General features: G+C 45.1%; 1 protein-coding gene across 4 annotated transcripts in view; it reads left to right on the top strand.

Moving 5' to 3' along the window:
- ACVR1 (activin A receptor type 1) overlaps positions 1-12,854 on the top strand; it is a 64,247-nt gene that overhangs the window by 44,614 nt on the left and 6,779 nt on the right. For all 4 annotated transcript variants that reach the window (XM_074910588.1, XM_074910591.1, XM_074910587.1 and 1 more), the window contains 4 exons: positions 2,081-2,180; positions 4,391-4,537; positions 6,913-7,188; positions 11,140-11,337. In XM_074910588.1, coding sequence (XP_074766689.1) covers positions 2,081-2,180; positions 4,391-4,537; positions 6,913-7,188; positions 11,140-11,337 — 721 coding nt within the window. The remainder of the gene's footprint in view (positions 1-2,080; positions 2,181-4,390; positions 4,538-6,912; positions 7,189-11,139; positions 11,338-12,854) is intronic.

Consider the following 12,854-nt stretch of genomic DNA (forward strand, 5'->3'; position numbering starts at 1 on the left):
GAAGTTGGGTGTGTTGTTGGTTTGGGGTTTTTTTCTTCTGATACAAGCAGGAAGGAAAATGAGCTCTCAGTTTGTATTAAAAAGCAAAACAGCAATCTCCTCTCATTCTTAAATTATCTTTTTCTTGAGCACTCATTTAAAAAATTGTTAGGAGAAATGAGATTTCATCGGATCTGGTTAAAGTCCAGTATGCAGTTTGCTGGAAATATTAGAAAGTTGATTGTGCTTTTAGTTTTTTATCCTCTTTTCCTTTGTGAAGGGAAAAAAAGTCCAGTAATAACAGTTGTTAATGCTTTGAATTAGTATGGATGCCCTAGCCATAAAAGTAGCTGGGTATTAGCATTTTAAAAGACTAATAGGATTTTAACATTCAATTAGGATCCCACAGTTTTTTATAAGCTTACAGTTTAAAGTTTCATTTCCATGCACTAAAAATACAAGGAACTGATAAAAGCTTTTTTAGAAGGACTTGTTATAGAAAATTTTCAGGAGTATCAGTGACATATCTGGTGTACACCTTGTTTATTTTAAAATCGTTTTCAGTTGTAACTAACTGCACCAAACTTGAATAGTTTGGATCAAAACTTCCCATGACTGACTTACCACAGAATGACTTTTTTTTTTTTTTTTGAAGGACTCTTCATCTGGCATGGTTCAGCCACTTTAGGCAAGGAGACTTACAATAAATTATTTGGGTGTTGTCTTTGAAAGAAGTTCTAATTTGGGGCAGGGACTTGCAACCTGGCAGGCTGCCTGCCCAACTGCACAGCATTGCGTGATTTCCTTTCTATTCTCTGTTACTAAATTAATTGTTAGCACCTATGGTTGGGATTTGGCTGCTGAAACAGGCGTCCAGTGGCATGAAGGTGCCACGTGGCTTTTAGTACGCGAGTGTGAGGAGTGTGGCACAGGACCTGTGGAGAGCTGCCCGAGACACACCTGTCTGGAGGGCTTCAGCAAAAATGATTCCTCCCCATATTACTTCGGACAGAATGGTCAGCTGAGCACAAATTGTGTGCAGGCAGGGGATTAGGAAGGTGCTGAAAAGGCAGGTTGTGTCACAGGAATATGTTGGTTTTATCTGTCTTATCATTTTAGTTAGAAACTTTCAGCTGTGGCTGTTTCTAAAGTGTTTACACTAATAAAAGTTCACAGTTCTGAATGACGGTTTCTAATACATGTTTATTCACAGGGATTTGTAAAATAGATTTTGAGAGTATCTGATGCCACAGATCGGTGGGGCCGGGGTGTGACCTTAGCTCTAGTTAGTGAGAACACGTCTGTGGTGCTGTGCCCTAGTAGTCATCTTTGCTGGGAGGAATGGGGAAAGTCTGCAGGAATGTTCAGAAGTAAATACTGGGGGTTTTTCTGTTAACTGTGTAGAGATGAAGGTCTTAAGTATAGAAGTCAGAGAAAGTAAGTCTGTTTCTTTTTGACGTGGTTCAGATTATCACAAGACGTAGTAATTTTTTGGGGGGGAGAAGTTGATATTAACCTTTTTGAAATAGGTGACCTACAGAATTGACGGAGCACAAGCTAAGTGAGAGAACAACAAAGTGCTGAAAAAGGGTGGAATTTCACTACAGAGGCTAGCTGGGAGGCTGTGGGTGAGCTTCCAGGTTCACAGGCAGTAAATTTATTGTAACTTATTTATTAAACAAAATAATCTATTTATTAAACAAAATTATACTGTAATGCCAAGTATAAGATAGAGACAGAATAAGAGATCTGAGAATGAAATGATACGTGATTTGTTTGCTTGCTGTTCCTTCTTGTGCTGTTTGTCAAACTTCCAGCAGAAGGCGACTATGCCCGAGTTACAGCTCCCCTGCCAGTCTCTTCTACGCACGGGACGTTCCTCATAGTGGTAGAACCTTGGGAAGAGCGTTCTCTGTCCACCTGTGCAGCAAGAGCAGTGGCGTCTGCGTCTTCAGCAAGTGAACGGCATCGCCAGAGCCCTTGAGATGCCAGGGACTTTGAACTGAACCTGGCCTGTGCCGTGGCACACCTTTGTGCATTCAAATGGGGAGAAATGGTGGTTTCTCATGAGGTGTAAACTTCTGCTTTTCTTCTTGAACAGGATTTATTGGACCATTCCTGCACATCTGGAAGTGGTTCTGGACTTCCTTTCTTGGTGCAAAGAACTGTGGCTCGGCAGATCACACTTGTAGAGTGTGTAGGTTAGTATAATTCTTGTTCACGTCTAGTGCCAAGTCTTGGTAATGAATGCAGAGAGAAAGTTTTATCTCCCATCCTAATCAACTGGTTTTCCTCAGTTGCTTATATAATATATGAAACTCCTCAGGCTTTGGCTTATGGAACACACTTGGTTTTGGAAAGTGAAGTGAAAAAAATTCCTTTCAGATGAAAGGGACAAATATTATCTGTGCTTTATCACTGAAAAATTTAAGCTTTGTTCAGCGATGTTAGGAAATAGAAACCAGGCTTGTCTGGGTACTTTGTAAACTCAATAAACTGTTTTTAGAAAAGCAAGCTCAACTTGAAGTTTGAAACTGTCCAACTGTGAAACTTTTGTTCATTAAATGGTGTTCAATTAGAAAGCTTTAGAATTAGGAAAGGATCATCTGGATTTGAGGTCTGGACTTAAAGCATCAAGCAAAGTGGCTAACATGGCATTTAAAAACAAAGCCAAGCCCCACAGCAAAAACCCTGTGATTTTGTGCCATGAAAACGGGAACATGAATGTTTTGCAGCTTCCTTGCTCTGCACTGTTGCTTTGGGACCGTGCAGGCAGTGAGGTGCTGCTGCTCTTTTCCCTCTGAAAGAGAAAATCTCTCTAGTAATTCTTCCCTAAAACTCTTCTGGGTCTTTAGTTTTTTGCAGGACTTCAGTGTTAATTTTACAGAGCCATTAAATTTTTCTTCAGCATATATAAAAATTAATTGAATAGTGTTAAAATTGAATTTAGTAATTTTAGGAAGCATTTGGGTCGAAGATACCCTGAGGCAGCGATATTGAACCAAGATGCCTTACTGGTACTGGAGTGGTGAGGAAGGCATGATAATGATTGATTCTAGTAGGAAAAAAAGCCTGTTTTCAATATGTGTTATGCTGTTGCTTCAGTGATTTGAACTCAGAACAGGTTAACACATTCTAGTAAGTCACTAGGTTTTAACTCATCAGGGTGTTAAATCAAGCCTGACTAAACCAGATGAATCTGTGAATCTATAGGGACTGGGCCTACATTTTACCAGTGCTTCTGTGCTTTTGGCTTATAGCATGTATTGAGTAGGCACAAACGTTCACACTTGCATTAAATCCAAGTGTACATCCTCTGATGCTCTGCGATTTCTCTTCATCAGAAACTGTAGAATATGATATGGATGATGATTTTGCCTGTGACATGGAGACATTTTTTTGTGGGAGTATATACGTGTGAATAGTGTGTCTCTGGAATTACGCCTGCTCCCAAGTTAACTCAGACTGGCACAGTTTCCAGAGAGCATGTGTTTTAGCCTGTGCAGCAGAACCAGATGAAAGCGCTTGTGCAGGGAGTCTCTTCTGGGTGACAGCACTGAGACGCCAGCACAGGGTGTCTCTTCATTTGCTTGTACCTGCTGTGGGTTCCTGCATGCCCCCAGAGACCGCTGAGCCGCGGTTTGGGTGTTTACAGTGGTCAGCTCTAGCACAGCTTGTTGCACGAAGCCTAAGGCTGTCGTGTTCGGGCTGTGATGGAAAGGGCAGTGACCGGAGCTTTTCTGCTGTGCCTTGTCATGGATGTTGCTTTGCTCTTGGGTACTTCATAATTTCATACATTTCTTCTAAGCTATTTGGGTAAAAAGCTTGGTGTGCAGACAGTGTGTCCTGATCTCCACAGGACAGGGGTGGGGGTTTGGGTTTTTCGAGGGTTTTTTTTAATCCTTTTGTGGGTGGGTTTTTTGTTTTGTGGTTTTGGTTTTAAATCCTCATTCTGCACTGTGTGTGCCTGGCTGTTTTGCAAGGGCTGATGTAACGGGAATGTAAAGGCTGTATCCCCAGCATTATATATCCTTCCTGTCCTCCTAGCTTCAGAATTCCTAGCTGTGTCTGTGTGGTGTGCACTGGCCTTGCAGGTGCTGCAAAAGTGCTTTCGGCGCTGGTGGTTGAATGGTTACACCTGCTGGTACAAACGCTCTGCGTACTGGACCAGTGTGAAAGGAGGAGGGTCCCTGTTCTCGGAGCTTGAGCTTGAAAACAAACAGAAAAATTTCAGGGACTGGATCACAGCATGACTGTAAAGTGGCAAAAAGTGTAGGCAGGGGTGATCAAACTACATCAGTGTGATATTCGGGCCATGACTGTTGATTTTCCATCCCATGAGCTAATCCTGCCCTCCTGCCCTGTGAAGACTCTTAGTTGACAGCTTCTGTGGTTTTTTTTTCCCCACCAGGAAAGGGCCGTTACGGAGAAGTTTGGAGGGGTCAGTGGCAAGGAGAAAATGTTGCTGTGAAGATCTTCTCTTCTAGGGATGAAAAATCCTGGTTCAGGGAAACTGAATTGTACAACACTGTATTGCTGCGGCATGAAAATATATTAGGTAAGTGGGACAACCTCACTCACGTACCCTCGTGCAGGTGGTGTAAAGGTGAGTTACCTGAGCAGTGCCCCTGCAGAGCGCAGCAGGTTTGCCACGTACCTTCCACTCAGATGAGGCTCTTGTGTTTGCGATAAACAGTTGAAGGGAAATTTTAAGGGGGAGGCTTGCCAGGAGGGTGCCGAAATCTGAGTCTCAACTGGAGAAGGTGGTGTAGCAACCATGAATCATTGTCCTCCTGCAATATTCCAGCAAGAAGCAGTCAACCAGATTAATCAGTTGTTGGCAGCACAGTGTGCAGAGAAGAACGGAGGTGCCACAGACCCGCCTGCTAAGGATTCACCCCTGCAGCTCTTGCTGCAGGGCAGCCAAATGGCAAACGTGTGGCACAAGGTGTGAGGTGGAGAAGATGGCGTGGTTTTTTAGAACTTCAGTTCACCTGGGAGAAGTGGAGAAAAAGTGGGGAGGAGTTTATAATGAGATTTAAATATGTGATTACTTCTCCTTGGGCCTGAATAAAGTGCAGGGTGAATCCATTATTTTCTTCTGTTTAACTGTTCTGCTCAGGGTCAAACTAAGCTTCTTTTGGTGTTTAAACTTCAACTATAGTTGCCCCTGTATGATCTATCTCACTTCCCTGTAAATATGAAAGTATTGCCTCGTGTGCTCAGTTCTGAGAGCTTAGAAAATGGCTTTTTGGTGTTGTGAGCCATGGCTGAGGTCTAAGCGGCCTTTTTGATCCCTAGTATGGACTGGTGTGCCACCTTTACAAATAAAAGTAGCAGCGTGTATTCTGAGTGCTGACGCGACCTCACCCGCAATCTGTCTGTCTGCAGTCAGCTTTACTTGGGCTCCTTATTCTTGTTTCTTGTCAGAGAATATTCCTTGGCTCTATAGCTCACCCTGCTTGATGTTTGTCTAATGTTTCCTGAAACAGCCCCTTTGTTACTACAGAAATAATTCGTTGGCCTCCTGAAAGGTGAATTATTGAACTTTCCTTCCCAAGAGAGCAAGTAACTTGGCTGAAATTACATTACACATTTCCCATGTTCCTCTGTCTGTGTTTAGTCTTTCTTAATAACTGTCAAATTTGCTGGCTATTTTATAGAATTTTTTTAGATGCGATATTAAACAATATCACAGATTACAAAAGTGTCACATTGTGCAGAAATCTGACTTCAGGAGAGAAAGTAGTGGGTGTTCTTGCTGACAAATGTCATATGTGGGCTTTTAATAAACATGATTTGTTCCTCTAACTTGGGAATAAAACTTTTGCTGCTTCCCAGCTAAAGCTGTTGAGGTCAACCGTGTGCCAATAAACAACAAATTCAGAGGGAGCTGCTCCTGAATTTTGGGTTCAGTTTTAAGACACAATATTTTTTGAAAGCAGTTTTTGAGGTTCGTGGGTTTTGAAGAGAAATTTTTCTCAGTTCCTTTGTAGAAAACTATTGTGACAACGCAGCTCTGATGCATACAGGTGCTCTGCCTTACTTCTCCCTGGAAATTGCACAGCAGTTGTCCTGTCTAGTATTTAAAGTAGAAGAGTTACTACTGTTCTGTGTTACCTTCTGGTGCTGCCACTCTCCTTAGCCCTCTGGCGCTCGCTGCGGCCCGGGGCTCAGCTGTGAGCTGGGGAGCCGTTAAGATGCGGCGTTTGGAGCCTGCAGCAGTTCAGAGCAGCCCCATAGTCTGATCCCCCAGGCTGCAGCCATCCCGCAGCACTGGTCACTGGGGAGCGGGTTGTCGCTGTGGCGGGTGGGATTTGGTCAGCCTGTTTGGTCACTTGGACAGTGAGCCTTTGGCCTGTCTCTGGGGAGACTTACCTTGGATGTAGGTGTGACTCTAGATAGTGTCTGTTTGTGGCATGTACATGAAATGCCTTTAACCCTTTTCTCATCAGCCTGCACTGGCTGCTGCTTGTCCTTAAAAAAGGAGATCACTATTTATGACTTGTGAGGTGTTGTTTCTTCCCAGTGTGATCCTGTTGAGTGGTCAACACATGTGCTGCAGCCTGGTGGTCTTTTTGTTTAGCTGGAAACTTCTCCATCCCCAAGTCCTTCAAAAAGAAGGAAAAAAAATGTAATATTTTTTTAAAGTATGTGGTCCCAACGAGTAGTTGTTTGGTATGACTGGCAAAATACATAAATACGTTCTTGTGAGTAGACGTGAGTTAGAGTTCCAGAATGCTCAGCTGTTTTTTCATCACATCAATACCTGCAGTATGATTCCAGTGCAGTGCAGCTGTGGAACAGTTTTAATTAAACAGAGTTTTAAATTGCAAGAGGGGCCTAGTAGTGTTGATCCTTTACATGGGGGAAGTCTTGAAGGAGCTCTGTGATTTTTATCTCGTTTCTCTTCTCTTCTTCCTCTCTTTCTAGGTTTTATTGCATCTGATATGACTTCCAGAAACTCTAGTACCCAGTTGTGGTTAATCACCCACTACCACGAGATGGGGTCTCTGTACGACTACCTACAGCTCACTACCCTGGACACCGTCAGCTGCCTCCGCATCGTCCTCTCCATAGCCAGTGGGCTCGCACATTTGCACATAGAGATATTCGGAACCCAGGGGAAGCCCGCCATCTCCCACCGGGACTTGAAGAGCAAAAACATCCTCGTGAAGAAAAACGGACAGTGCTGCATAGCTGATCTAGGTGAGTTCAATTCCATGCCCATGCGCTCGGTACCTTGGGTGACACCGGCCGTCGGAGCTGGGAGGTGGCCGGCCCCGCGCCCCGGTAGCCCCGGTAGCCACACGCCCGCGGGTGGTGGCCGGCCCCGCGCCGCTGCGGGTGCTGCAGCAGCCGCGAGATGGCGCCGGCGGCCCGGCCCTGACATGGCGTCGCTGCCCCGGCCGGCCCCGCGCCCGGTTCGCTGCTGAAGTCAGTTCCTGGGCCCCAGCAGCAGCACGTTTACACCGCAGCTCGTTTCCGAACTAAGAAATGGCCTGAACTGTGCGCTCGCGGGCCCAAGCTCCGTCGGTCCATCCAGCCTGAGTTGTTGGCCAGGTAATTCAGGGAGCCCAGAATCGGGTCCTCTGGGACCAGCGGGTGTCTAAGCCCGTGGGATGCTGAGAACTGTTGAAGCAGTGTGGCTCGTTCACCCCTCGGGGTATAGAATCTAGACTGGTTTGGGTTGGAAGGGACCTTCAAGATCACCCAAGTGCCACCCCCTGCCCCGGGCAGGGCCACCTTCCACCAGCCCAGGTTGCCCAAAGCCCCGTCCAACCTGGCCTTGAGCCCTTCCAGGGAGGGAGCAGCCACAGCTGCTCTGGGCAGCCTGTGCCAGGGCCTCACCCCCCTCACAGGGGAGAATTTCTGCCTTAGATCTGACCTAAATCTCCCCTCTGTCAGTTTAACCCCGTTCCCCCTCGTCCTATCCCTCCCCCTGATGACGAGTCCCTCCCCCCGTTCCTGCAGCCCCTTTCAGCCCTGGGGGCCGCTGTAAGGTCTCCCCGGAGCCTTCTCTCCTCCAGCTGAACCCCCCAACTCTCCCAGCCTGTCCTCACAGGGGGGCTCCAGCCCCCCCAGCATCTCCGTGGCCTCCTCTGGCCCCGCCCGAGCAGGTCCGTGTCCTTCTGATGTATGTCTGAGTATTTTTTTTCTTTTTCTCTGAAGATAAGGGATAAAATAGCAGTAGAACAATCGTATTGAGGAATCACTGGCTAGATAAAAAGTGTATCAGGAGATGGGATTTTTTTTTTTCAATAATAATTCCACTCCGTGGTTTTTATCACTCTTGCCTGAGGGACATGAGAGACACACACACGTAAAACATGAAAGCCACGCACCTGGGCCTATCTAAATTTTCAGAGGGAATATTAAGTAAAAAATGGAGCAGTCAGCTGAAAATACAAAACTTCAGAGATTGGCTTTTAAATAAATTTGTAGTTCACACTGAGGAGGGGCAGCACATACTGGCATTGATTAACATCACACTGATAAAGTGAAATCTACCACATCATTTATCTGAAGGCTTCAAATACTTAAGAGATTTTTCTGGAGGGCACAGCAAGGAACATTTCCCACTTAGTTTTTATGGTGGTAAAATATCTATTTTTTTAAAATGTGAAATCCTTAGGTGTGTGTCTGACAAGTTCTTTGTTCCTTATCTGTAAAGGAGAGTTACCAAAGAGTTTACTGCTTCTGGCATATATTCATGCCCCTATTTTTCTGTATAGTTTTGCTTTTTTTTTCCTCCTCTGGTCTACTTCCCTGTTTCAACACATGCACCGAAGTGGCACCTAGAGACTGGTAGGTATGAGCAGATGGAAGGATTCACGGCACTGCCCAGAACTAGGCTGGACTTGGCTTTTGTTGGTCGCACGAGGTTCTGGCCCTGCCAGGTACCTGTCAAGAGTAGGTATCAGCTCTGAAGGGAAGAGGAATACAGTTGCTCTGGTGCACATGTTGTGCCTGTCCTGCCGGCAGCCAGGGTGCCGCAGGCCGAAGCGCAGCGTGGCTGGGTCGTGGCTGCTCTGCAGGCCTGGCCCTTCTGTCTGGCAGCCAGGGCAAGAGCTTTGGGCAGTGGCCACTTGTCCTTCCACGGGCGTGCTGGGACCCAGCGTCTGGAGCAGCCACCGGAGCGCCCCGGGCTGCAGTTACAAAACTGCCTGTCTCAGACCTGTTCGAGCTAAGCAGAAACTGCGTGGTGAAGTCCAGGGATGGATGTCGGTCTCACCTCGGTCTGTCAGCACTGTGGAACAGTTCTGCCCTTCTACTGGTAAAGCAATAAAGTGTGTGGTGATAGGTCTTACTTGGGCAACTTCATAGAACAGCAGAGTAACGCTTATACAAAAAGAAGAAAAAGCCCAGCCCTCCTCTTCCTCCCTCCTTCCCTCTGCCCCTCCACGTAGAGCAGTGGGAGGCTGTTTGAAGCAAACACTGGTGCTTGTAAGGAAGGAGCAGAGAATGCTCACAAAACCCACTGGTTCCATTTTTGTTAGATTTTATACAGATACTCCAGTATACTAAAGAGGAGAGGATTTTTTTGGTGTCTTGAAAACCAATGTGTTACATCACTTTGTATTCCTGTCAAGCTTTTTTCTTTTTTTTTTTTTTTTTAATAAGAATTAGTATCTTAAAAAGCTGCTGTGACAAGCACTTATGCACCCTGAAATTAAATGTGCATTGAGATCTCCTGAGGTGAAAAGAAGCTGAAGCGGTGCAGTATCTGCTTCCTAATGCTCAGAAACAGCACAGATGCCACCGGGATGGGAACCTGATTACAACATTGTTGTCCCCTGACCTTATTGCAACACTTTCTTAGTTTGTAGTGTGCGGGATGCTGACTTGCATCCCTCAGCCTTAAACCTTTGACCTGTCAGTCTATCAAATCTGGTTTGCCCAATTTGGATGGAGCATTATGGTTTTTATCAAAGCATTCTCTGAAGTCTTGAAGTCTTCAGAGTTTGCCAGGAAATCTGTTCTCTAACTTTTGTTTCCAGTGTACAAGTTGGTTTTTTTTAAAAAAAATTCCATACATATTGTATTCTATAAATTAGTATAAATATAAACAAATACATAAATTTGTGTGTGTGTGTAAATGTGACAAAAAATACTTCCATCTGGAGGAGAGGCTTTCCAGAATTATCTCCTCAGCAGTCAGGAGGTTAGTAGATGGTATCTTTCTAGAGGTGCCATAAGCATTTTCTTACCAGCTTGAAATTACTTGAAGTGCATTTAAATTCTAGTAGAGTGTTTTCCAAATTTTTATTACAGTAAAGTACAAACTGTTTTTTGGAAAAAAAGGAAAATACCTGGTGATAAGTTAATATTCTGTGTGACTGAGTAAAAGCGCTTTAAGTTAAGTTAAATAAACTCAGCTGTAAACAGTATGTGTTACTCTTACAAGATTTGTTGAGGAAATTAGGGAGAGTTTGTGTCCTCTTTTCTATTGCTTAGTTATGTCATGCACCTGTTGCTGTTCAATTTGCAGTGCTCTGTTTACCAGGGCAAAATGAGTACTCTGTGTGTTTCCAAATTTACAGTAATTTAGTCCCTCACATAATGTTCTTTGCTTAAATGTTTAGTAATTAGTAGAAACCAGGTAGAGTGGTTTTGACTGACTGATTTTAGATCAGCTTGAGGATGTTTATTTTTCAAGCTACTGCAAATACCTTGTTTTTTATTTTCCAGCCTTATTTTTTAACTTGTGTATATCCATCATGCAGTGTTTTTCTTCTTTTTCCCCACAGTTCAGATATATCCACCTACCCAAAAGTTCTATAAATAAATTTGAATGCTGTGTAAAATTGTTTTCTTCTAAGTAACAGATGCTTGTCCTTCTGTGTATACGTGCCTAGAGCGCTGGTGACATCCAGTGGCTGCAAAACACTTAATGACAACATTTTGCAACAGTGCAATAACGTGCTTAATGGTAATCCCTGAGGAGATAATTGGTCTAAGTCTGCGGACACAGTGGCTGTTTTTGATAGCTAGTTTGGAGCTGACCCAGTTGGTCTTTGGACAGTTGGACTCTCATCTCAGCTCCTTCTTTTTAAGAAACTGTCTGATGGGTGTCACTGCTCACATGTAATGTTAAACAGACGTTGCTAGATTTTTAAAGGGGACTTAACAGTGATTTTATTTTCTTCTGTCCTTCAGGCCTTGCGGTTATGCACTCCCAAAGCACGAATCAGTTGGATGTGGGGAACAATCCCCGCGTGGGTACGAAACGCTACATGGCTCCAGAGGTCTTGGATGAAACTATCCAGGCAGACTGCTTTGACTCCTATAAGAGGGTCGATATCTGGGCCTTTGGGCTGGTCCTTTGGGAAGTAGCTAGGCGCATGGTTAGCAATGGTAAGTATTTGGGACTCCTTTACTTGTTTGTAGAAGGGGTTAAGCAAATGGCAATTCCCAGCAAAGCATCTGCCACCAAAATGCCTGGTATGCACCGCAAGGTACTGGACCTCCAAAGTATTTTGACTCCTGACAGTTTGCTGCCTGGGGTGAAGCTGTTGGTATGTTGGGTACAATGGCCAAATATTGTCGTTTCTGTTAAGGCAGAGAAGAAAAAGCGTCTTCTGCTACATTCTGAATTGTGATGAGAAGTAATTCATACCAAATAAGTTAAAGTTTTAGATCATAAAGTCTGTAAACTTTTTTCCATGTGTCATTAAACCGTAGCGAATACTTCTAGGTGGCTGTTTGCCATGACAAAACCTAAGGAACAGAAGGAAAATATGTAGGAAGTGAAGAAGTGATCAGAATTCAGGGGTGCTCTCACAAAGCAGGCCTTGGTCATACAGTTCTGCCTGAGGAAGTGGCCCTGCAGTCCTTCGGCAGCACGCGGCGGTGCTTCGTGTTTCCTGGGCAAGGGTGTCTGAATGTCAGAGCCTTTAGGTTGGGTATCGCTTGGTGTGATTTCTTGTCCTTGTCGGTTCAGAAGTCCTCTCTGACTTCTGGATCTCAGGGTGTGCTCCCTGGACCCAGCGGAGAGGGGAGTGCTGAAGATGCCCTTCAGGCGTGTCTGCAGACACTGGCAGTGATGGGTTGTTGACACAATCTGAGGAAGTTCTGGATTGTCATGCACATTTATTTGCTCTGTGTCTGATCTAGTCCCACTAAAGCCAAATCTGGGATTCCGTAACTGGCATCAGACAGGGCGTTTATCTTCCTCAAGACGAGTAGTAATTTGTTTGCCACGGTACCTCCAAGCCCTGATGGTAGGTTGGATCCCCACAGGGCAGCTGGGGCTGGTGCTGCCAGTGTAGGATCCGAGGAGGAACTCGTGCGAAGGAGGCACGGTCAGAACGACAGGCAGTAGTCTCAAACTGAAGACTGGAGGGCTTTTTTTTGATGGGAGCTTTTGCAAGTCCGAGTTTGAGGGAAGACTTTGGAGGAAAGGATGCAGATAGCTTGAGATGTTCTCAAAGAGCAGCTGTCGAGAGCCAGAGCAGGAAACGGGAGCGGTTTTGTGGAGGGGTGGGTGCGAGGGACCGGGGAGTGTGCAGAGGTAGGCTGCAGTAAAGTGTGACAACTCCTACGGAGGAACAAAGCCTGGCTTATATTCTGGTGCAGGTTAAGGCACTGGCCTCATACTGTTCCTCATGTGTTATCTCCCCTCTATTCCCTGAGCTCTCGGACAGGATTTCCACTGGGGTGTTACACTGGACTGCAGGGACAGGACAGGTGTGTGTGCAACAGCTCCAGAGGCAAACAAATACTGTTGTTCTATTAAAGTACAGGACTTCTTCTAAATACGAACCTTCTACTTCATCTGTTATCTGTGGGTGGCCAAAATAATTTAATTGTGAGAAAAAAAAAAAAAAAGGTACTGCTCTCTTGTTGAGGGTAGTTCTCAGCACAGCAGCCAC

This window comes from Athene noctua, chromosome 7 (assembly GCF_965140245.1).
Source record: "Athene noctua chromosome 7, bAthNoc1.hap1.1, whole genome shotgun sequence".
Classification (NCBI taxonomy): Eukaryota; Metazoa; Chordata; class Aves; order Strigiformes; family Strigidae; genus Athene; species Athene noctua.